Source organism: Anastrepha ludens, chromosome 3 (genome assembly GCF_028408465.1).
Source record: "Anastrepha ludens isolate Willacy chromosome 3, idAnaLude1.1, whole genome shotgun sequence".
Taxonomy (NCBI): domain Eukaryota; kingdom Metazoa; phylum Arthropoda; class Insecta; order Diptera; family Tephritidae; genus Anastrepha; species Anastrepha ludens.
In genome coordinates, this window is record NC_071499.1 from 75,833,636 (window position 1) to 75,860,372 (window position 26,737).

Below are 26,737 nucleotides of genomic sequence, written 5' to 3' on the forward strand. Positions count from 1 at the left end.
TATATAGAAAATCGAAATCATGCAAACAGCTACGACGGATACGATGAAGAATGCGCTAAAGCGAAAAACAAAGTACAAATATGTCAAATTAGTTCTGAAAAGTTCAGGATAGTAAAAAACAAAGCATAATAGATACAGTTATAGAATCGTATAAGTGCGGGTGTGAATGGTAGTCATAGTGTTGAAGCAAGTTGAACTGAGTAGAAGCAGTTATTCGATTTAAAGCTGCCGATATTTTATGATTTATTTTGAACCTTAAAGTATGTATTACAATTTTTTTTTCCTTGTTCACTCCACTCGGGAGCATAGGGTCTCGACAAGACTCAGTTTTGCCGTGGTTTCGTTAATCTATTTTGATTTCTGGCAGGGTAGGTGATTAGCCTGCCGCTACCAGTCCCAAATAATGGGAATGCCCACCTGCACTTGCTTAGGAACAACGCCTCTTTACTGCTTGGTGCACCATCTGTGTTTCCCATTTTTCTGCCAGAAAGATCGCACATATGGTGGAGGACTTCGCTAAATTTGGTGTGTCTGCGCTATTACCGCGGCTGCCCGCTTCCTCTTGCTGGCGCCACAGATGTAATGTGTAACTGTGTGTTTTTCTTTGTTGTTTGCTAGATTTAGCAGCCACAATGCAAATAATGCGCTGACTATTGTGCGGGAGTAAAGATGGAAGGGATAAGGTTTTTGGGGTTGAGGAATGAGACTTTCCTTTGTTTTTGTGATTTTTTGTTTGTTTGTTTGTTTTAGAAAATGAGAAAGTAGGTAAATTTGGAATAGTGCGAGGACCGAGGGATTCGAACCCACAACCACAACGTTACCGCTGCTAGGTGACAAAGAAAAACATTTTCACTCTATGGCTTCTACTTGACAGAAGGTTTTTAAAGGTAGTGTTATATTGCAAGCTTAAGGGGACTCGGTGGTCTAGAAATTTCAAAAAATCGATTTTTTGTTTTTTTCGATATTTTGAAAGTATCTTAAGAATATATTGTGCAATTTTCATGCAGAAATTCCCAATATTATAGCTTTTATAGCTCATTAACTAGGTAGGCTGTACCTCAAACTTTATACTCATTTATCTCGAAACGAGTTTTTTCGGCCTGGTGTTGTAAAAAAAAACTATTCAATCGAATCGTCTGAAATTTTAACGTGTTGATCACCACATCAAATGCTATCGCCCGTACTACTATCATATTGTTATTTCAATTATTTCGTATTTTTTTTATTAAAAAACTATTTTTAATTTTTGGAGTGTCAAATTCAAAACTGCGCCATTTTGTCAAAAATTTAATTGTCCTAGTACGGGACATAGCTAGAGTCATACTGATTAAAAATTTTTTTGGTTTTTGTGTTTCAGATAAATAGAACAGCCAAAATGGACAACACCGTGCAGGTTCAATTTTTAGGGAGGGTCAACTTCAGCGCCATTTTTAAAATTATTAAAATTAAAAAAAAAATTGTTATCATTTTTGTATGTAAAAAAAGTTGAACAAAAAACCTAAAAAAATTAAATATCGTTTTTAATTTTTTATTGTAAAAAAAAAAATCCTGAAAATACCCAAAGTTTTCGAGCTCTAGACCACCGGGACCCCTTAATCGTATTAATGTTGTGTTTTATATTAAGAATTTCAACACATAGTTATACTTATATATATAAGGCTCTAATATACAATCATGACTTTAAGATAGGCAATAAATAGTTGGTTACAGTAGCTTTTTTCGTAATAATATGTAATTATTTATAAATTATGTTTCATGAAATGATTTTATACTTTTATATTTCAAGTAAATAAAAAAATATATTTAAGATTATTTTAGATTTATTGCACAAATAACAGCTTTCACTTTTATTTTTTTATTGGCATGTTTATTTTTCAAAATTTTAAAAATAAAACACCCTAAAATTTTCTTTAAAGCTATCTGCAATACCAGTTTTGAGCAATTTTTTCTTATGATCACTGATTTATAACATTATTTATAACTATAAAAATATATATATTGTTAGATGCATTAATAAAAATTTGTCTTGCGTGGGAGGTGGGCGTAGTCTCGGTGTAATTTCGTTCCTTTTCTTATCATACCAAGGCAGAACTAAATCCAAATCTTGTATGAAGTTTGAGGCATAACATTCCAAATGACTTGCACATACTTAAAAGTGGGTCGTGCCACGCCCATTTTTTTATTTTTTTTCAATAACCTCTACTTCTATACATTTTTGTTGAAGTATTTTTTCATACTTTTTGACCTTATGAAAATTACCGTTATAAGAAATATGAACGTGAGTGCAACCAATTTAATATAAATAATGAATAAGTATGGAATATAGTCATTGCTTTGCCACTTTAATAACGCTCTAGACGCCAAATGATATTTCTTTAGTTCTTCTTAAAAATGTCATCTTAAACCAAATATTATCAGGGAACACAAAAAAAATGTTCAAGCTAAACTGGGACGAAAAACAAATTTTGTTTTTGGATTAAATACCTTGTAATAAATAAAAATAAATAAATAAGAAATTAAAAAAGACAAGTTAAACTTATTCTTTAAGAAAATTTTGTTAGCGCATAAACACTTACAGACAATTTTCTTTCTTACTTTAAAATTAGTTTGGAAAAAATAAATCTTTTTTTTAGCTGTCGCCACCTATAGGTGACACTGGGAACTAAACTTATTTTATAGAAATGAGTTGATACCTAGTGTTACAAGTTCCAATCTCTAAAATTTGCATTTGAAAACTGAAAACTGAAATAAGCCCTGAAGTACTGCAACTTTCATATGAACCAGAAATTGAAGAGTGATATAATGAAATTTGCTATCGCATGACGTTTTCCAAGACCTTGAGTCCCCATTCCTCAACTTATTATGTTTCAAATGTAACTCTTGTCTCATTTACAGAAATTCATGATTTTGGCGTTATTTTTAACCCATCTCTTACGTTCGCTATCCACACTAACTCTATTGTTTTCAAAGCATATGTTTTTTGTGGCACTACGTTAGTAATATTTAGATTTCTAGAAAAATATTTTTTAATTCTTTAGTCGGTTTGAACTTGGAGTATGCCTCCCTCATCTGGAATCCGACGTAAGTTTGTAAATTTTGCCCTGCAACCTCTTCATTGTGATAGTCCCTTGCTACAGTGCTAGATGCATGTTTGGGAATGTTTTATCACTTGAGAGCAGAAGATTAGTTCAAAGTTTAATATTTGTATTGGATAATATGCGGGACCATTGACTGTTCAGAACTACTCGCCCATTTAAGTTTTAATGTTCTTAATAGAGTACTGCTCTCTTATAATACATTTTATATTGTAATTCTTAAATCTAATTACATAAATTTCGTCCCTCTTTTAAGAGGCCTTGAAGAGTTTAATCGGCTTTCTAGAAGTCTTGATCTTCATTTTGGATGTCAAGGTCTAAATTTAAGTCACTCATTGAGTCTTAATATTTATCAAAAAAACTATCTAATATATTTAATTTAGTTCTTAACTTATTGTTATGGTTGTTATCATTGACTTAAATAAAGAAGTAAAAAAAATAAGGAAAAAATAAATTAAAGTTCTAAGTTGAGCGGGTAACCTTAGCGAACATTGAAAACATATATTGTTTGTTACACTGCTTATATTTGTAGGACTACACTGCGTATGCGCAATCAAACGCTTGCTGCAGCAGCATTCAAGTTTGTGCGTGAAAAATCCATGTCACATTTGATCGATTTAAGTTTCAACTAATATAGATGTAACGAGAATGTAATGTTAAGGAAAGTTTTTGATAGAGATTCGTGTTTAGCATACACCAATATTAGGGTAGTGAGAGCAAGGCATTTTTTATGGGATTATAAAAAAGCCACGGGGCTTTTAAGCAACTTCAAGCTTGCACTTTATCGTACCAAAATTTATTACACTATAAAACTGCATACCAAAAATCTTTCTAGAATCTCTAATCTACAAATTTTGTCTAAATTGATGTATGTATATATTTTTACAAAAATAATGAAAATTTCAAAGGCGCAAAAAAACAAAAAATAGTCGTAACTGGTCAAAATGCTGCTGTGCTAATTTGTCGCGGAGTGATACTCAAAGTGATACTCGTATATATGTATATGTTAGTATATCATATTTTGCAAGATATAATGGTTTTAGGGTCGCACACATTCGACTTTAAAGTCCCCTATATTAATTTCGCGCAAATTTTCCTCACTTCTTAGGACAAAGTCCCATTTTTCATTCGATTTTAAAATTAATTTTTCTGCCACATGTAAAGTGGCCGTGGTTCTTTCCCTATTTTATCCATTTCCCATGCAAGTCTAAGCCAAAATGTGTTCTGATTTCATTGATATATCTCACAAATATTTTACATTAGTTGTCATGCCACACGGAGACGAGCGGGCGAATTGGTCATTTGTATGATTCTTCACTGTGTGCTACATGCATCAGCAATCAGTATCTCGACAGTTATATGAAGAAAGTTCTAGTATCCCAAATAGAAAGTAAAATACCAACCGCTCAGCCGGATGAAGTGAGCGATTATTCACATATTTCAAGCCATGTAATGTTGTATTTTTACAAAATTCATCTGTATTTTCAGCCAAAACGTGACGCAAAGTATTATATTTTTTGTGTGCACTTTTTTTATTTTCTCTAGATTTGAAAGCCCATTTCTTGGGGCTCACTCTGCGAATGCAACTCCTCAAACAACTCTCCATTATGATGGCTAACCGTTAACTAACTCTTCTAGCTGGATCAAAAAGTTGTAATTCCATTTAATGATGCTATGGCAGATGGATGCATTTGAATACATACACAAACACGTACATACACACATGCACATTTATTTTATAACATTTCTCACATTTAGCTCTTTCATATTAGCATTCGCAAATGTCCGATAGCGAAATATTGTCAATTACGTTAATGTGTTGTTATACTTGTACCTTCAAACGGTATGTAAATGTGTGCATATGTATGTGTGTCAAAATACTTCAAAATATTTACATATTACTAAAGCATTAAATCCATCAATGTTGTACAATAAACAATAAATAATCGAATAATCGAAGAACTGTAACAGGAAAGGATAGGACAAAAGCATAAACTGAAACAAGTCAAAAGTATTACTCGTTTGCAAGTGTTGTTGCTGGCCAGGGTTTTCTTTCTTTCAGTATAATATCACAATACAGGTATTCAGATAGAGCTCGATACGCTTATGGGAAGGCCAGTTCATTACTGGGACGTCATTTTCTTGTTTTGTTGTTCCTAAATATGTTTTTCTGAGAGTAGTGGTTTTGATGATGTGGGGCGTCGTTCGATGGCGTTGATACTCAGATCTATTCCCTTTTTAGCAAGAATTGTGCGTTCTTGGCGGAGTCGCAAAGAAGGGTCCCGCTTAAAAAGTTGGACGATCACTTTATCCTGCTTTTTTGTCGTCACTCGCTTCAAGCCGCGCTAGGAAAAGTCATGTACACCTTATACCGCTTATTCCACATCAAAACTTTTATGATTTTTTAATCACTTTTGCAGCCGCGGCGTAAAATAATTTTGGCCTTTTCGAATGCGCGCATAAAAATACCGCCTCGAAGCGCTTCGTGTACTTCTCACTCATTTTTGTTTGGTCGCGTTTATGGGAAAGTTTCGAACGACACTAACCTGAGCTAGCACTGGCGTCGTAGCCTTTGAATTGGACTATTACGCAGCAAAAAGCAGAACGAAATATATCTTGAAGTTACAAGAAAGAAAAAGGGTTATTTTCTTCTGACACAGACTGTTTTACCGAGGTAAAAAGTAAGTGCGTTCTATTTTTTCCCGAGTTACCGAATTTTTGAATTGTAATGTATAGGTTAAACTGGGGTACATTTGTGTTTCAGGCACATTCGACTGTGGGCCTCCTGAAGCTAATTCCGTACAAGTAAAAATTACGAAGTGAGTTAAGAATAATAAAATACTTGATTTCATGAAGCGTCTTGAAATTTAACCATTAATGCGTAAACTTTGGGAAAGCTGCTCGTACTTTTCTCCTTTGCGCTTTTGTTTTGCTTTTTGTAATAGTGATACGTAAGAAATTTGTGCATTGGATTCAATAAATGTCTCAAAGTAATCAATTAAAATTAACTAATATTATTTTATATTATTTTTCACTCATTTGTTACTTGTATATTCTTTTCAGAGTTTGCTGAGTTTTTGTCAAATAATTTGTGTTATCCAAATAAGAGGAACACTAATTTCTACCGCGACTGATATTATCCGCGAAATCGTTCCCGTAAAGTGGTTTGTCCCCACCAGAATCTCATTTTTTACTCCAGGAGTAGATATCTACTATCTAAAAATCATTCTTTCCTCAATGAATCTAAGATGAATTTGGATATGTTTCAGCATAAAGACGTCTTGCTTTGGGGGCAATCCCATTAGTACGCCCATATATAAAATAAATCTAGATTAATTATGCGGTTCAACTCAAATAATTTCACAAAATATCAGCCCATGGCTATAAAGAAGCAGTAAAAGATGATTTGCTGATTCATAAATTAACATATGCTGAAAAGTTGGTTATAGGAGACGTCTTCTGCATCTTCTTCATTGGCGTGATAGTCTCTTAAGGTACTTGACCACCTTATAAGTTTCAAAAAATTAAATTTTTTTTTTTTTACATTTTTTCAATCCTTATACTTTTAAAAATCATCACCTGAAACTGTTTTTTTAAATTCGAATTCTAACAAAGTGAAATCAGTGAAAATGTGCAGGCGCATCCTGCACTCATTACTTGCTGACTCAGCTGAAAGAAAATAGCAAGTTTTAACTTTAAACGCGTTTTTCCAGAAATTACTTTTTTTCGAATGGCGGACACTTTATCTCCGAAGCTGCTTAGCCGATTTTAATGATTTTGGTCTTGTTTTATTTGTTAAGATGTTTTGTATGCCAATTTACCACATTTTGCAAAAAAAAAGTTAATAAAGTATTGCTTTTTAAGCATAACATTGTGAAAAACAGGGGTGTTTTCTTAACTTTTTTTCAAACATCCGCCATTTTTTTATTATTTTTTTTTTTGTCAGTTTGTGGTAAATTCTCACGCAAGGAACCTTCCTTTTGAAAATTTTGTTTCTCTCTTTTGTTTTAGAATTACCATTTCTAAGATTAACTGTCCGCCGCAAGACATGATTTTCTTCAGGCCTCGACTTTGGCGCCTCCTGGATATATGTTAAAAAAAGAAATTTTAATAAATCAATTTTTTTTGTATTATATAAGCTCTAAATAAAAATTTAAAAAAAAATTTATTTTAATATATTATACAGAACATGAAAAAAAAATTATTGAATATGTTGTAATAATTTATAAGTTCGTGCGGTTTTACAACAGATGGCGTAACTTGATTATTATTCCATCGATCCACATTTCCAAACATTCATTGGAGAGCTACTGTCGTAAGGCACAAACGTCAGTATAAGTTTTTTATTTGAAGCGTAAACAACAATATTTTTACCACACTTGAAAATGTCGAATTTCGTGCCAAATAATGTGTTTTTGCGGGGAATTCTTCTTCATTATTTTAATATGAAGAAAAAAGCAGCCGAAAGTCATCGTATCTTGGTGGAAGTTTATGGTGAGCATGCTCTATCTGAGCGAACGTGCCAGAAGTGGTTTGCACGCTTTAAAAGTGGTGATTTTGGCTTGGAAGACGAAGAACGCGAGGGTGCGCCGCCAAAGTTCATGGATACCGAATTGGAGGAATTGCTCGATCAAGATCCGGCTCAAACGCAAGAAGAGGTTGCAAAAACTTTAGGAGTTGATCAATCAACCATTTCCAAACGTTTAAAAGCCATGGGAATGATCCGAAAGGTAGGCCATTGGGTGCCGTATGAATTGAAGCCAAGAGACGTTGAACGCCGTTTTATGGCATGCGAACAACTGCTTCAACGGCACAAAAGAAAGGGTTTTTTGCATCGAATTGTGACTGGCGATGAAAAGTGGGTCCATTACGACAATCCAAAACGTCGGGCAACGTATGGATACCCTGGCCATGCTTCAACATCGACGTCGGCGCAGAATATTCATGGCCTGAAGGTTATGCTGTGTATCTGGTGGGACCAGCTGGGTGTTGTGTATTATGAGCTACTGAAACCGAATGAAACGATTACGGGGGATGTCTACCGACGACAATTGATGCGTTTGAGCCGAGCACTGCGAGAAAAACGGCCGCAATACGCCGATAGACACGACAAAGTTATTTTGCAACATGACAATGCTCGGCCACATGTTGCACAAGTGGTCAAAACATACTTAGAAACGCTCAAATGGGATGTCCTACCCCACCCGCTGTATAGTCCAGACCTTGCGCCATCCGATTACTATCTCTTCCGATCGATGCAACATGGCCTGGCTGACCAGCACTTCCGTAATTACGATGAAGTCAAAAAATGGATCGATTCGTGGATTGCGGCAAAACCGACCGAATTTTTCACAAAGGGAATCCGTGAATTGCCAGAAAGATGGGAAAAAGTAGTAGTAAGCGATGGACAATATTTTGAATATTAAATTTGTAACCATTTTACGTCAATAAAGTTTCAAATTTCGAAAAAAAACCGCACGAACTTATTCATAGTCCTATTACTTTTTAGCTTTCCAAGGTGGTCAAGTACCTTAAGCAATTTTGACCGAGTTGAACAAAGCGCGGCAGTCGTTTCTTACTTGTGCTAACTGGCGCCAATTGGACACACCAAGTGAAGGCAAGTCCTTCTCTATATGCTCTTTATAGGAAGCCTTTCTCTTCCACTGCTACCACCAGGTCGTAAGGCATCGAATACTTTCAGAACCAGAGCGTTTGTATTCATCGGACAACATAACCTATCCAGCGGAGCTGCTGGATCTTTACTCGTTACAGTATGTCTATGCCGGTGTAAAACTAATACAGCTGATACAGCTCACAATACTCGCCGTCGCCAACGTACAAAGGTCCAAAAATCTTCCGTAGAATCTTTCTTTCAAACAAAATCGCTTAAGGGGTTATCGGGTCATTCAAGACAAGGAGAAGAATCTTTGAAACTACTGGTCTTCAAAGTAATTTCCATGATAATCAGCTTTGAAAATAATTTGCCTACGCAAATTTGGAATCACCCATAGTTCAAACTGTGATTTCTCCTTTATCGCAAAGTCAAATAAAATCAGGCAAAAATATTTAGCTTGCGACGAATACAGGACAGACCTAATGTGTGCTAATTAACTAGCATATAAGTATATAATATGACTTATGACTTGTCACTATGTTAAGGAATATTTTATGAAGGATATAAATGTTTTCTTGGAGCTTCTTAAATGGATTTTGCTGCAATATTGGTAATGCGTTTTTTATGGTGTAATGAGTTTTTATCCCCGAGACTGCCAATTTATAATCAAGAAGTTGTAATTGAGGTTAATAAATATTATTATATCTCTCTCCTTTGAGAGATATGCCTATCTACATATATAAATACACTAAAGGTCGTCCAGTGAATTTTACTACATCGTTTCCACGGGCTTGTTCCACAACTGGGGGGACCTACAGTTTCAAGCCGACTCCGAACGGCAGATACTTTTTATGAGGAACTATTTTATAGCAGAAAAACACGCGGAGGTTTGCCATTGCCTGCCGAGGGGCGACCGCTATTAGAAAATTATTTTTTTTTTTTCATTTTTGTGATTCACCGAGATTCGAAACTACGTAGACTGTTTTTTTTTAATCTGTTTTTGTTTTTTTTTTTTTTCTTTTTGTTATTATTAGGCTACTGCGCACTGCGACCGAAATAGATCATTCCATGGCAGCCGGTTCTACGTTACTGAAATGACTCGGGTTTTTTTTCCGACCAAGGGGTACCGCCCCAGTAAACTAGCGTTGAACAGTTAAAAGTCTTAAGTCTACTCTACTAAGTGAAAGTAGCTTATCAGAAAAGGCTCTGTCCGGCGCTAGGAATTGCTTCGCTTGTCGCTGACCGATAGAGTTTCGCCAGTGTTCAACGAATTTCTTCACCTCCCACCTCCTCAGAATTTCGTCCAGGACCATGTTCGCCACTTTTTTGTTAGATGGTCCGCTATTTCATTTTCCTCGTGTACTTCATGTTCAGGGACCCAGCCCTGTAATAATGTGTTAAAGTTCCCTAGCATATTACGAAGATTCAGGCAGTTATGTACCGTTTTTGAGGTGATTGTAGTTGATAGAAGGGAGTTGATTGATGCACCCTAATATACATGCGAACGAGTATAAATTAACCACACGTATCCATACATATTTACTCAGAATTCCAGGTAATTTACGAAATGTTGTTATACTTATTGAATTATTGCAGAAAACAAACTTTTATTACATTCTAAATAACATTTGTGTATTGACAACATACATATATTTTCTGTTGAATTGTATTTTGTCAGTTTACTAACGCTCTATTTTTTCGTGCTTAACTCCCAATCCGTAATTAAAAAGCGGGATTCCCCATACAAAATTTCACGCCCGAAATCTGAGATTATAAAATAATCCTAGATTATTACCATACACGTTTACATACAACTCTGTATTTTCGATAATTATTTTTATGAATGTAAAGAGAAACGTCAAAGTAAAACCTAAATGAAATAGTTACCGGCAAAGAAAACAGGTTTGTAGACATAATTCTAATAAAATGTTTGTTAGGTATTATTAACTATGCATTCATATAACAGAAAAAAACGTGTATTCATAAACGCTTTGTCCTCTTATTACTTATTGGCCCTTATTATGAGCAACATTCGATCTTCGACTGTAGTCGAAAGTGCTGATCGAACGAATTTTCATTTGCTATTATGGTGCTCATTCGTTGAAGAATAGGACTATTGTGAATTTCGATCGCTCGACGCATTTACAATAGATAATTTTTTCTCAGCTGATACACCAAATCAAAATAAAAGAAAAACCGATTGTGTTGAAATTCTTTGCTAACATTATTTTTAAAAGTTAAAAAAAGTATTTTTTGTGAAAATGAGTACAACGGAGTTGTGGTTCGACGATTCTTTGGACGATGAAAGATTAGTGGAACTAGCTAGAAGTAGAAAACAGTTGAGGGACGCATCCAAACCCCTGGAAATGGCTTCCACTGAGTAAATTTAGAATTTTCAAAATGTGTTGACGTATTTAATATTACAGAAATTTCCTTACAGATTTTTAAAGAACTTTAGATTATCTAAAGAGGCGTTGGTGAACCTACTGTCCAGTACAGAAAACCTGTTGCAGCAGTGCACCCGAACCAAATCCATCCCAAATATTTTAAAACTAGCCACAGTTCTGCGATTTTATGCTCAGGGATCGTACCAATTGAGTATTGGTAATGAAGGTATGCTAGGACTTGCTCAACCCACTGTGTCTGTTGTGCTATCGGAAATAATAGATGTCCTGGAAAATTATATTTGCCAAAAATGGATACAATTTAGTAGTACAGAGGCTGATCTGCAACAAAGAAAAGCACATTTTTATAGCAAATACAGCATAAGAAATGAAATTCTTAGAATATTATAGAAAAATCTAAAAAGTATTAAATAGAAACATTTACGCCACAGTTGCTGTTTTATTTTTGTTACAAATTTTCTTTATTCAATTATTCGTCATTCGAAAAAAATATGTATTTCAGTTCCTCTACGTATTTCAGCCCATACCTGCCAAGGGAAAATAAAAATGTATTTCTATAAACATCACAAAAAAAAAACCATTATTAAGCTTAATCCATTTTGCTGCCGTTCTCACTGGTGGTCCCAAGCAATTCAGCTCCGTTGTAAATTCCTCCCATTTTTTTGCTGCTTGAACTTTGGTGCAAATCCCTTTTGCGAATTGTGGATTCGCTTTTCTAATTGTTGTTTGGTACTCACGACTTTCGATCTGCATAAAATTAACAAAATTAGTATATATTTATTATTTGGTTACTATAAAACCATAAATAATCGCAAACAACTTACACTTTAACAAGTTTTCCCACAATACGCTACACAATCGAAAGCAAAATTGCATTCGACTCTAAATTCGGTAAACAACGAAAATTTCGATAGGGTTGCACCGCTCATAATACCAAATTGACATTCGATTTTCGATCTTCGACAACCAGCGAATATCGAAGATCGAATGTTACTTATAATAGGGGCCTAAGACTTCGTTTCTCACGTAAATTCACCTTCATATACACACATACATATATTTGTAAATTCAAGAAATTATATAGGATAATTATATAAGAACATATACGGGTACATATATACAACTAAAATTAAAACTAATTTTTACAGCCTATATATGTATGTATGTAATTGCAGTTTCAGTAGTATCAAAGGAACATTTCTCAGCTTTTCTATTTCTCTACACATTTTTACTGCAACGGTTGTTCTTGAATTGAAAAAAGTCCACTGGCAAGTCTAGTAGTGGAGTACCTTCTTGCGGTGCGTTATTCTCTTTAACAGTTAGCGCTTCCACTGCATTGTCGCTGACATGATCGTAGTGCGGTACTAGAGTTGAGACGCCAGATGATTGTACAACTGTACGTGGTGGATGTAGTAGATTTGTATCCACCAATTTGGCCATACCATCATGCACAAGATCATCTGCAACACGCAAGAGACTTTCTTCGGATGGTGGCAATAACTTGCCACCGGCTGATAAATTTAACTTCTGCGCTGCTTCGTCCGTAAGCGTATTATCCAAACTGATTGCTGTGTAATCTAAATTCGGTGTGTTTACAGTTCCCACCGGTGGCATAATATCATGCCGTTTTAATTCCTCTCCATTTAAACTATGCTGCTCTGTGTCCAGTGGTGGTGTTTCAGTATCTATCGCGGACATATCGAGCGCATATTGGCCCTCAGGTATGCCCAGTATGCGTGCTGTACGAGCACTAACGAAATGCAAGCCGGAAGTGTTGCGTATCAGTCGTGCGCTGCGTAACTGCAACTGCACGACGAGATCATTTAGTTCATTAAGAAAGAGATCGGCACGCTGATCTTCGTTAAGTAGTGGTTTTTGCAGCTTTGATATGAGAAAACGAAAGAGTGTCATATCTTCGGTGGTACTTTCATTGTCAGGGTGCTGTTGCGGTTGTTGTATCGGTGGATATTCAGTTGTGCTTGCAAGCATATGATCTGGATGTTGTGTGAAATGACGTTTCAAGCGACGCCCCAAAAATATCTTTCCACATTTGGGACAAATTGATTCCGGTGGCACTCGTCGCTTTTGCGTCGGAGAACCTGAGATAGGCGGCGATGATAAAATATCTGTTTTACTTGGCAGAGGGTTAATAAGTACACTGCCATGAAAATCTTTATCTTTTGAATCATTAATTAAACTTTTGACGTGGTCTAAATCTATGGCTGGCGTTTCATTCACCCTGACGGTGTTTAATTGCGGTTTTAACAATTTCACTACACGACCAGAACGGGTACGCAACAATGGCTGTTGTATATTAGTCTCGCTTTCGGTGGGCTCATGCGCTTTTACATTTTGCTCGAGTTTATGTTTTTTGAAAGACACCTGTGAGGCATGTTTATCCCCATCATCTAATGCATGCTTTTTTGGCCGTCCTAATTTATGTTTTAAGGGCCGATTCTCATCTGGGCTTGTATATGTTAAATTTTCAATGCTGTTTGTTTGCAGATTTAGTTCTTCTGGTCCTAATAAACGATATATTACTTTCTGGTTGGTAGCGGCGCGTGTCCGCGTTACTTCGTTTCCTTTTCTACAACGAAAAAAAAAAATCAATTTCAGTTGCAACTAAAAATATGCGAAACTTACGTATCAATTACAATTCGGTCACTTTGCGCTGCCTTGTGTAAACTGCATGCGAATGTTAATAAATTGTTAGTTTTACCATCAGATTTCAATTCCGTCGAAGTTAATTCTTCTTCTACGTTGCTTGAGTGATGTTCGTATGAGTTGTCCGCGACCGTATCGTTCTCAAAATCAGTTCGCGAAATAATCTTGCCTTTCGAACATTTTGCTGCAAAAAACACATTCGTCGATTCCTTCGCAGCATTCTCTGACAAAATCTCACTGGTGGCTCCCGATGCATTGGCAATTTTCTTGTATATGCCAGGCACCATAAATGGCGCATTAACTGGCTGCAATTCATTTTGATTCACAGAATACAATGAAAGTTCGTCCTCGGGCAAAACTTGTGGGTCCACAGAAGTGAGAAACTCATGGTTACCGCAAGTTGGCAAAAAATCCAAAGTCGCAGCCTCTGAATCTGTGATGGCATTTAAAGCTGCTGGCTGTTGTACAGCTTTAGACGCTTTTTGAAGGTTATTGCTGAGCTTGGTTTTTGCACTTGTATTAATTGTTCTTTCTTTTGGAGAAATTTCTAAGCACTATGAGATATAAAACTCAATTACATTAATCATTACAATTTTTTATTCATGATACAACCTCATTGTTCCGAAGTAGCTGCTCGATTTCGTCAAAGATGCTGCTCATTTCTTGGTCAGTTTTCCCATAACCTACAATGGCTTCGGGATTGATATTTATATCCTCTAAGGGCATCGCTCAGTTATCGATTAAATGTTTAAGATTTGCAAAAAACTGTTTTGGTAATGTGCATTGTTATTGTTTGTTAAATTTATACAAGAAATGCAAAAGTAAACAAAAAACGTGTTGGGAAGCTTCAAACGCGAACTCAAAACAAAACAGATAAATCGGTTCGACACAAATAAACGAATTGCTATATCGTTGCCACATTGTTTATAAATATACATAAAAACAGGTATTCAAATGTAATAGATTTTTAACATCGGTACAAAAAATTCGTTAAGGTGTTTTACGCAGTTATGACTTTCAAAAAAATCGATTTTTTTTATTGCATTTTTGTAATGTACATATATTCAAAAGTATACGCACGAAATTTGAAGAAGATCTAAGCAATACTTTCGGAGTTATACCTAAATATGTAGAGATGCCTCGGCACGTTTTAAGGTAGGTATTGAAACTTTAAACGCGTTTTTTTTAAAACGGCATTTTTCAAGTCGGTGTACACGATATCTCGAAAACGGCTTATTGGATCGGTCAACCGTTTTAACTCAATCTTTAAAGATACATTTTCTAGTAATTAATCGTTCCTTTTGTAAATCTGATACTTATTTTCCATTTTATAATCAATTTACGGCCAAATTCTGACGTAAAAATCGAAATCATTTCTTTTAAAAGCTGCCATTTTGTGAAAATTCACTATTTTGATTAGCCGAACGATTAATTACTAGATAATCTAATATATGTATTAACAAAATTTGTTTGGTTTTTTGATTTCAGATAATCCAATCCTGAGTTACGATGTACACCGTAAATCGTCTTTTTTTAAAGGAGGTTCCAGAAATCGCCTGCAGCGCGCTCTATAATCAACATTTTCATAAATAAAAAATTTTGTTACGTTCTTGAAGGATGCTTTTATAACCGTCAAAAATTTTCAAATTAAAATATTCTGACGTTTCTTCAGGATAAATCCTTGACAACCCGTCTTTTATTTGCTTCATAACTGTGTATAACCCCTTAAGCAAAACAAAAAAATTAAGAGGAATCTACTAAGACTTCTTAAGAAATTTGGAATGGGATGAAAAAATGCGAGCAGCACAGAGTACAATACGGATTTAGCCGAAGTGCATATATCTTCCATTCGTATTTCTTATTTTATTCGTTAAATAAAATGACCATCACCATAAATTCTATTCTATAATCCTTTTAACCGCCAAAGTCCCATTTATTTACTTGATATTTTATCTGACCGAAGATGCTTCGCTAGAGCGAACTTATGGATATTTTCTATTTCGAGGTTTTCTTCATCTATAATTTTGAAAAGTCAAATAAATTAAAGAAAATTTATTAAAAATACTAGCACATTTTGATTATGATTTTTGCCTTTATGTTATAGTCTACCAGATTTGCAACTCGGTTAACATATACTGAAAAGGAAATAAATTTAATTTGAAAAGTTTTCTTGAACGTCGTTAATTCAAATAATAATAATAACTACATTATGCAGCGCGGAAATTGAATTATTTCATATGCCAAACATGATCCGTGCTGATTTTTGAGCAAGAATGATAGAATATACGATTGCGCCATTCGAATTCGCCGTGTCGTAAGAGCCCATGAATAAACAAGCAAAAGGTAGGGGAATTATTTGTTTGTGAAGAAGAAGAGTAGGCGCAAGCAATGGAAACAACCAAACACAAGAAATTATACGCACAGAAACATATTTTTTTACCACGGCGACTTCCGAATAAAACGCAAACACACTGCATTTGGGGGGTTTCTATTAACTTGTGCTTTCACAATTTAACATACGGCACTTCGTTTTCATTAGTTTGATTAGTTTAAATCTCATAAATCACAATATTACCAAGCCTTTCACTGAGTTTTTTCAGCCATGTAATATCTTGCACTTTTGTTTGTTTTGTTCGTTTCTTTTGTATTGCGAAGGGAGCTGACGTCAGACTTGTCAAAATCGCGAAATCGCCACAGGTACTCAATTCGCTTTGATTTTTGAGCGTGAGCTCTTCGTGTTTTCCAATGGACTAAAGGATGAGTTTAGACTTAGTTGCTTAAAATTTGTATTGCCATGCACTAGTTATTGATTAAAAATACTGCAGAAAAATTTTAAGTCACGAATATAGACATCAAGGTAAAAACGCCTCTTTGCCAGGAACGTTTCTTTACATGAACAAGTGTTAGTCGGATATTATTCCAAAATGTTTTATTTCTATATCCTTTCCTCATAATATTTGTATACGTTTTAAAATTTTGAACACGAATATTTTATTTAATACTATATATACAATTTTTTGAATTAGGAGAGTTATTATACATACTCCAAAGCGTTTTACTATAGACACATTCCAAGAATGATTTGTATTTTGTACATCGTGGACTCTTCTGTGTAAACACAATGTAAGTAAAAGTATTTGTAAATAATAAATTTCGAAAATGCAACTTTGCGTGTGAACAGATGTTTTCGTTTTGCTTTTATTATTTGTTTTCCTCCGTTGTTATTTTTGTTTATCACACTCTTTCTGTTTAAGGCCAATCAGAGAATTTCTATATTCTCTGGCAGCGAATAGGAAATCTATAGATAATGCAAAGCTGAAAATTTGTTATATAGAGAAGCATAGAAATCGGTGGACGGACAGAATCAGAAGCAAGTGCGAGTGATTTGATTGCGTTAGAGAATTAGAAATATGCATTTGTACAAATTCAAGCGAAGTTGTTTTCTTCTTGTCTTGGCTAAATTTATGGCGCAGCCGGGAGGAAATTAAATGCCTTGAAGTCTTTGCGCAATAAAACAAACAATCCAAAAGTTTTTCTAGGAGTAAAACATATTTTGCAGATAGAACTACTGTGAGATCGATGAGTGAAAGAACGGTAAAATCCGAAGAGAATACTTCAAAGTGAAAAATCTGGAAACAAAGTAAACTACGCCGTAAGGAACACAACATTGAAAAAATCATGTAAATTCAATGCTTTTTAAAATCGAAGTGCATCCCAAATCAAAAGTTGAAAATCTGGCGAAATAGAAATTGAAAAATCGAAGCTAATGAATAGAAGCGAACAGCTGTAAAATATCAAAGTGCATCCAACGACAACATCTGACGTTACTAGGCCAAACAAATTGCAACGCAAAACGAACGATAAGTACTTGCAGTTCCCTGCTGGTTAAGTGGTAGTTTAGGAAAATTTCTTAGCTTGGCAAACTTATCAACCACATTCGCATATTGGCATCGATTTGCGGTTTTTACAAACGCAGAATATTTTGCTTGAAAATAACTACTACGCTTACCTTCTAATTTAATTAACGCCAATCGTCGTTGCGTCGACACCAACAAACTTTTGAAGCGAGGCTGAAATATGTAGTTGCTGACACTCTGGTTGTGACCAGCTAACGATTCAAGACACACTTAAACACAAACACAGGTAAGTCAAAGCTGGCTGTTTGGCTGGTTTTTGAGCATGTGGGCAAGTAACTTAACAAGCAGGTAGTTGGTTCAGAGTACCCTGCGCGGCCGGAAATCGTGAACAGAATATCAAACAGAAAAGAACACACGAAACAAAAACTGCAATTTTTCAATTTTATGCTAATTTGTCATTACAATTCAAATTGAATTATTCAATGAATAGACACATGGAACATAACTGAATTTGGTGCTAAAATATTTGAATATGAGTACAGATGCCTTTATCTCCGCTTTTGTGTTTTTTTTTTTTTAATATTTTTGTTCTTTTTACGGCACAAGGTCATTTTTCGACTTTGACCCAATTGTTTTGTATAGCTGTAAAATAGGCTATCTGGGGCCACTCCACATTGCAGCTGGTTTGAAGGTTCTCTGTTATGCTGCAGGATAGCATTGAAACCAAAAATATACAAAAAATCTTGCATTTCTACGTGAATATAACACGCATTTGTTCTCATAGTGGCTTAGGCACATTGTCAAGGTGAAAAGTGAACTTGCTAATTTGTTTTTAACAGGCGGTTTCTGGGCTTGTGTTTGTGTGTTGATGATGCGATAGTGGTGTGTTAATCAGTGGTGACGTATTTTTAGCGATTCATTACTTGGCACTGCTAATGTAAACAAATAGATTTGCGCGTATGTTTATAGCGCTTAATTTCCTTTTGCTCGCTCACTGTAATGCACTTACAGTGCCATGAATTGTTTAGAAGATAAACAACTAAGGTCATATTTAGCACGAAAATTACGAAAATTCCTCAAAATTTGATTACGAATACAATTTGAGAATCAAACATATGTAAGTACCTGATGCACGCACATATGTATGTAATACATTTGTATGTTTATTAATTGTGCACAAAGTCTATATATAGCTATAATACAACTGAGGTATAGCATTTAGCATTTCTATTAAAAATGCGATATTTAAGAAATTTCACGGAAAAATTCGAAACGTAATAGAATTTCATTCATCTCCACACTGAACTAATTCATCACCCTATATTTCTCCACCATCCTAACTTATTCTTGGTTATTCTTGGTCACGTTTATTTATTTCCGACCGTTAAGAATTTATTTAATCATTTAATTTTCATCGAAAAATTATTTTAAATTGTTCTTCTACCCTTACTTGAGTGGTGAATTCAAATATTCAAGTGCACATTTATGTTTGAAACTAAATACACATACATATATACATAGGTACCTGCATACATAGGATATGTACATATGTATATCGCTAAAAAATCAAACTGAACGCTACAAAGAGCTGTTAAAGGAAATCAAAACAAACATGCAAAGCAAAACAAAATAATGTAAAATGTAAAATGCAGAAGGCTTTCTCTATGTGAAATATGGTCTGTGCGCTGGCTGGGGAGGTAGAAAAGTAGGTATCGAGCGGTGGCGTTGCTGCTTACCCATGATGTGTTGTGATTGCGTAGATACGAGTACTGTGTTGCGTTCAGTGTGCGACTTGTAAAAATTTATTTAGTGGTAGATAAGACTTAAAAATTGTGATAGTTTTCAATTGTGGTAGTCTACTAGATTCACATATCATATGTATATTTACATATGTATATATATGTGTATGTAGTGTATATATATATGTATGTAGTGTATATATATATGTATGTAATTGGCGTTCACACACTTTTTGTGTCTTTGACTGAGCTCCACCTTCTATTTGTGGCGTACGTTTTAATGTTATTGCACACATGAAGAGACCTACAGTTGTAAGCCGAATCCAGATGGTTTTTGTGAGGAGTTCTTTCATGTTGTTGTTGTTTTAACAGTATAGTTAGCCCTGTCAGTGTAGGTATATCATCTGTCGTCTTCGTCTAGCTCATCTAGGGGTAGGCCCAGGAAACATGCTGTTTCGACGGGTTGGGTCCAGAGGGAGAGGGGGGTTAGATGAGTCTGATTAAGGGGGCATGTGAAGAGGTGGTTAGTGTCGTGCGGGGTACCTTCACATGCCGGACATGTGTTTGGTATGTCGGGGTCAATTCTGGATAAGTAGGAGTTTAACCTGCTACAATATCCAGAACGTAGTTGTGCCAATGTTACACGAGTCTCACGGGGAAGCTGGAGCTCTTCATCTGCAATGGGTGGTGGTTGGACTCCGATTACGGCATTCACGGGACGGGAGTTCATGAAGGTGGTAACGGACTCCCGGTGAATGTCGTTTATTGACTGTCTGAATACTGTCCGGTCCAGTAGGTCTCGGTCAGTTTTGTCCTGGAGTTCGTCAGCGTAGTCGAGGAGGTGTCTCCTGACGTGCCTGGGAGGCGGCTCGGGCTCAAGCAGGTGTCTGCAGGGGTGAAACCTGCGGTAACACCCCAGCAGGAACTGCTTGCTGAGCAATTTGTTATGCTCCGCGACTGGGAGCATTTGTGCCTCGTTGTGCAGGTGGTGTATGGGTGACATCAGGAGGCACCCGGTCGCTGTCCGAATGGCGGTATTCTGACATGTCTGAAGCTTTATCCACTGCGAATCACTAGTACCAGGCGACCAGACAGGCGCAGCATAGTTTAGAACCGGCCGGCCAATTGCCTTAAATGTCGAAAGCAACAGTTCTTTGTCCTTGCCCCAAGTGCTGCCGGCCAGCGATTTGAGGACCTTGTTGCGATTTTGGACTTTAGTGGCAATTGCGGTTGTGTGCGCAGAGAAGGAGAGCAAGCTGTCAAAGGTTACACCCAAAATTTTGGGGTTATTCACAGTCGGAATTGGTGTGTCGTCGACTTTTACCTTAAGGGACAGCTTGACCTCCTTTGTCCAGGTGGTGAAGAGGGTCGCCGTGGACTTGGTGGGGGAAAGTTGGAGATTCCTCGCAGTGAAAAAGCGAGAAAGGTCGGTGAGGTAGTTGTTCACTTTGGAACACAGGCCATCGATGTCATTGCCCGACGCCATTATCGTGCAATCGTCAGCGTATGAGATCAGGGAAACTCCCGCTGGTGGTTGGGGGAGCTTCGAGATGTAGAAGTTAAAAAGCAAGGGTGAAAGGACACCACCCTGCGGTACGCCTTGCTTAATCTTCCTCTGCTTTGACATTTGATCTCGAAAAATCACTGACGAGTGCCGACCGCTCAGGTAGTTCGCGGACCACCTCTTCAGCCCTGGCGGGAGTGTCGACTGATAAATATCATCTAGTAGCGTGGAATGGCTGACTGTATCGAAAGCCTTCTTTAGGTCCAACGCTACTAGGACAGTCCTCTCGCAGGGGCGGTTTTGGTTAAGCCCGCGATTTATCTGGGCGTTTATGGCGGTGAGTGCCGTGGTGGTGCTGTGCACTCGTCGGAATCCGTGCTGATGTGGGGCTGGGGCCAGGTGGGTCGTGAAGAGTGGGAGTAGGAGGGCTTCAAGTGTCTTCACTACTGGGGAAAGGAGAGTTATCGGCCGATAAGACTCCCCTTGGTTGGCGGGTTTCCCAGGTTTCAATAGTGGGACCACTCTCCCTGCTTTCCACTTGTCAGGGATGATGAGAGTGGCCAGAGACAAATTGAAGACCCTTGTGAGGTATCCTACTCCCAGGGGTCCCAGATGCTTCAGCATCAGCGCGTTAAGTCCGTCAGGGCCAATGGCTTTCGATGATTTCGACTTGTTGATGGCCCCCTGAACCTCATCACCGGAGAAAGTAAGTGGCGCACTGTCGTTCGTCAGTTTGTGCAGCCTTCTGGTAACACGACGTTTGGTTCTGTCGCCCGGAGGATGCAGTGTAAACAGCCGGCTAAAATAGCTCGCGCATCTCTTCGGGTCCGACGAAGTACAACCGTTGAAGGTGATAGCCACCTTGTCGTTGTGTTTCGTCGGGTTCGACTGGGACCTAACGGTGGACCAGAGCTTACTCACTCCGGAGGTGAGGTTACAAGTCTTCAGGTGCTCAACCCATTTAGTGCTCAACCCATTTAGTTCTTTCATCATATCCTTCGGTAAATAATAATAAATAATTGGAAGAAAAATATCTACAACCAGAGAACAAATTGAAATCGCTATTATAGTTGAAGTGCAGTTGAGCATTCATCGAATTCCAATTGCAAAGTAATGCTCGGCTCCATGTTGTTGTTGTAGCAATAACTTTGCCCTATCATGTAGAGTAATCACCGGTCGTCTTCGTCTTCTTCTAACGGTAGACCCAGGAAACTTGCTGTTTCTACAGGTTGGGTCCAGAGGGAGAGGGGTGTTAGATGAGTGGGTTTGATGGATCATATGAAAAGGTGGTTAGTATCGTGCGGGGCCTTCACATGCCGGACATATGTTTAGTAAGTCGGAGTCGGCTCCATCTACACTCTTGGTGAGCATAATTCGTACTCTGGCTCTTCGTAGCGCCTTTGGGTATCTTCTTATGCCGTAAGAGATTAGCACATCACTTGCTTTTGGGGGGGGGGGGGGGGGAAATAATTTGTATATCCACGAATATAACTGATAATAACTTTTTAAAGTAACTTTTTCTGATTTAGACAAGTTTCATAACTAATATCCATTATATGCTTCCAAATAAATGCCATTTTTGGCAGCTCTTTTCCAGTGCTGCCAACGTATATGTTCATTTATACCAGTTGCTTCATCTATTCGCCACTTGCTAACGCTTGGTGAAAATAAGAGGCTTTATTTCCCACCCGCTAACGCATGACGAATTGAATGCGGCTATTATAAACTTTTACTTGGTTGACATTAGACGCCTTTGATTCGCCGCTTTTCTGCTCGATATTTTAGCTCTGTAATGAAAGACTTTTGTTGCTTTAACATTGTGAATTCTCTTTAGGTGTTGCCCGCCGTGTTCAAATACCTTGCAATTGTGTAGGTTTTAATCAACAATAACATTGAAAAAAAATGAGAGCACAAAGATGTGGATAGGGCACGAGCATCACAAGTAGCAAGTTGAAGCAACAAATGTCACCCTGTAAGTACTAATACTTACGAATTAAATGCTTCCAGACAAAAAAAATGTTGGTAGCTGTTGTTGTTGCTGCTTACTAAACCCTTTCAGTGCAATGTAGATTACCGGTCGTCTTCGTCTAGCTCATCTAACGGAAGGCCCAGGCAACTTGCTGTTTTGAAAAGATGGATCCAGAGGGAGGGGAGAGGGGGGTTAGATGAGTGGGTTTGATGGGGCATATGAAAAGGTGGTTAGTATTGTGCGGGGTGTCTTCATATGTCCGACACATGTTTAGCATGTCGGGTTCGATTCTAGATAGGTAGGAGTTTAACCTGATACAGAATCCAGAACGTAATTGTGCCAAGGTTACGCGGGACTCTCGGGGATGTTGGAGCTCCTCGTCTGCAATGGGTCCGTGGTTGGACTCCGATGACGGTCCCTTAAAAAGGTGGTAAGAGTCTCCCGATGAATGTCTGTCTGTCCGATCCAGTAATTGTCCGTCTGTTTTGTCCTGGATCTCGTCCGCGTAGCTTCGGAGGGGCCTCCTGACATGCCTGGGAGGTGGCTCAGGCTCAAGCAGGTGTCTGAATGGGTGGGACCTGCGGTAACACGCCAACAGGAACTGCTTATGCTCCTTCACAGGTAGCATCTGCGCCTCATTATGTAGGTGTTGTAGGGGCACATTAGGAGGCATCCCGTCGCTGCCCTAATAGCAGTGGAGCATAATTTAGAACTCGCCGGCCAATTGCTTTAAATGTCGCCAGTAACATTTCATTGTCTTTGCCCCAAGAACTGCTGGCTAGCGATTTGAGGATATTGTTGCAGTTTTGAACTTAAGTAGCAATTCCAGTACTGCCAATATATGTTTATTTATACCAGTTGCTTCACCTATTCGCCAAGCGTTAGCAAGAGGCCTTATTTTTTTGACAACTAGCAAGTGCAGCACTCAGACATTAATTAAGTCCATTGTACTAGACTTGGATTCCCTTTTAGTTTTCTTTAAATCTACCCGATCTCCGGAGAAATCTGAGTAGATCTTGTGGTACCAAGGAGCCAAGGTGGTCGTTTTTAACACATCAGTGCCAAGGACCGCAAACCTGATTCGAGCGAAGGCGGGGCAGACGCACAGGAAGTGGTCCGCGGTCTTATCCTCCTCTTCACAAGCTGGGCAGCGTACATTGTCTGAGCACCTTTTCTATGTGCTTCGCCCACAGAAAGTGGCATGTCATCAGTCCAACCAGGCTCTTACAGTCCCCTCTGCTTAGTGACAGAAGGAACTGCGACAGTCGGTTGGACATGACAGGTAACATCAGTTTTGTCCATCTGCAGCCTCTCTTAGCTCTTATGTTATTGATGGTCAGCAGAGGGTCTGCTACATCACTGGGGAAATTATTTTACAGTCGCGAAATTTGAAATTTTCATTTACTGATTAACTGATGGAGAATTCGAATTGATAGATATGTAAGAAAATATATTATAGGTTGCGACCTTATTTAGAACTTTTCCTTAGGGTTAGTACATTCTAGGTGTTAGATCTTTATCATCACTTATCACTTTTGCCTGTGAATATCCAATCATATGACAACCAAATATATATTTTTTGCCGATGAAGTGTCCAAGTTGCCCCCTGAAGCGCGCGTAATACTAATTCATTTGCGTTCTAGTTACCTTAGCAAGCTTAACTTGTGTCGCCACAGAATATAACTTAACATAGGAACTACATGTGAAGAAAACTCTACGACCAGAACCATCTAGTTCCCACGACAGCCGGATCTATGTTACTGGAACAACCCGGATTTATATCCGGCCAATGACTGCCAGCAGCATTCCTCGAACAATTATGGGGAATGGTTATGCTGCTACAGCAACAACAACCATAATCATCTTTTTATATGTCCATTTAAATAAAGTCCCACGTTTGACAGAATAGAAGTTGACAGAAAATGAATTACAAAAAGTGAACTGAATTTCTTTTTCTATTCTCTATCCTATAATCTTCCTTGTAATATCAGTACAGCAGCTGATTTCATTTTTTTCTCTATTCATTTGATCTATAATTTATTGAATTGTGAACTGGCAATCTTTGTTTAAAGATTTTGATGTTCTTGGGACCAAAATCAAAAATAAAATATATTGCTTTCCCAGCACAGTCGGTTCTACGTTACCGGAACGGCCTCGATATATATCCGGCCAAGCACTGTACTTTGACACTATCTTTGTTCTGTCAAACGCCTCATCTACAATTAAATTATAACCAAGTTAGGCACTCTTTTCATTTCAATCCGCACAATCTGGCAATCTAGCATTCTTGAACCGAACCTTCCTTTTTATTTCTGCCTCTGGTGTAATTCTAACAAGCAGCATATTCCTTGGGTCTATCATTAGAATACTTCGGTGGTTTTACCGACCATAGTAGGGTCCAACCAGTGCAGTAACCACAAAAACCAATTGTATATATATGCATTCATTTAAATAATCACTTTTGATTTTTTCCTCTTTGTGTCGTTTTCATTTGACTAGGTTTTTGGTTTGACTCATATTTCCTTGGGGGCACTAGAAAGTCATATCTGCATACGTGCATACATACGTATGCACATAAAGTTTATAAATTATAAAGCGCAGTTTCTTCCACTCATCATAGATAAGTGATAAGTGGGCATAACCGCTGATAACCGCCCAGAAGCCTGTATTAGTACGTAATTCACAGCGATTAACAGCTTGACAAATAAGTACTCGTATTGTCGTTAGTAGTTCTGATTTTATAATGACTGCTTGAAACGTAAATGAAGCCAAACACGCGCGCGACGCTACGTATAAAAAATGTGTACACTTATAATACCAGTTAAATGAATGCATTTTCGTGCTGGAAACTAGCGCTTACATACCATGGTTCCCAAATAAAGAGATTGTACCGGTCTGATCCTGTTTGCTTTGCTCCACTATGATAAATGTCAGTCATGCTGTCGACGGATTATACCGGCTTTGAGGTAGGTGCTGCTATTATGTACATCATTCTTTTGTCAACCTTTTCTTGTCTGGGTTGTTGCTCCCATTTATGACATTATCAACAATAGCCCGTGGAAATCATACGTAATACATCCCGCGCGACAAATAAAAAAAGATTAACACCATAATTGCAACGATCAGCTCTCCCATCCTCCTGAGAGAACATTAGCCTTTAGTTGAGCGCTGGTCATCGGCATTTCCATACCGGAAAACAAAGCAAACGTAAATACAAAAAAGTATACATAAATTAACAATAAAACAATAAGGAAAGTATGGCCGCAACAGCAACAGCAAATAGTCAGTGAGAGGCGATGGCGACGGCAATCAGCGAGCAGAATGAATCGTTAAGAAATTATGCGGCCGCCATTTAATAAAAAAAAGAAACATTTTTAATAAAAGTTGCCACTCATTGCTTGTAGAATATGGAATGAGGAAAAGATAGAATTATAAAATATATAAAAGTCTATTGACTTTTCGCCATCGATGGATGGCCATTAACGCCAACTGAACAAGAACAAGAAATATGAAAAAAAATAATAAATATGTAAAAAAGTAAATACCTAAGGGTAAACAAAGAATCTTGAGTGCTGTTGCTAATTCCACGTAACGGGTGCTTATTATTATTATTTTAAATACGTACTTATTATAGCGGCCGCCGTAGCCGAATGGCTTGGTGCGTGACTACCATTTGGAATTCGGACTACGTTGGTTCGAATCTCCGTGAAACACCAAAATGAAGAAAAAGTTTTTCCTTTTCGGTCGCCCCTCTGAAGGCAATGGCAAATCTCCGAGTGTATTTATGCCATGAAAAAGGTCCTCATAAAAGCCATTTGCCGTTCGGAGCCGGCTTACAGTTTTAAGCCACCATTTGTGGAACAACATCAAGACGCACACCACAAATAGGA

At 37.4% G+C, this 26,737-nt stretch overlaps 2 protein-coding genes across 3 annotated transcripts in view; one reads left to right on the forward strand and one right to left on the reverse strand.

Moving 5' to 3' along the window:
• Nucleotides 1-12,253: 12,253 nt before the first annotated feature.
• LOC128858230 (uncharacterized) lies at nucleotides 12,254-14,650 on the reverse strand. The gene is made up of 3 exons (XM_054094318.1): nucleotides 14,391-14,650; nucleotides 13,758-14,332; nucleotides 12,254-13,701 (listed from the first exon to the last, which is right to left on the reverse strand). Exons 1-3 carry the CDS (start codon nucleotides 14,502-14,504, stop codon nucleotides 12,333-12,335), a joined length of 2,058 nt encoding a protein of 685 aa, XP_053950293.1. The 5' UTR covers nucleotides 14,505-14,650; the 3' UTR covers nucleotides 12,254-12,332.
• A 2,410-nt stretch (nucleotides 14,651-17,060) lies between these two features.
• LOC128858232 (protein yippee-like) overlaps nucleotides 17,061-26,737 on the forward strand; it is a 43,231-nt gene continuing 33,554 nt past the window's right edge. For both annotated transcript variants that reach the window (XM_054094321.1, XM_054094319.1), the window contains exon 1: nucleotides 17,061-17,921. The gene's annotated coding sequence lies outside the window, so the exon portion shown is untranslated. The remainder of the gene's footprint in view (nucleotides 17,922-26,737) is intronic.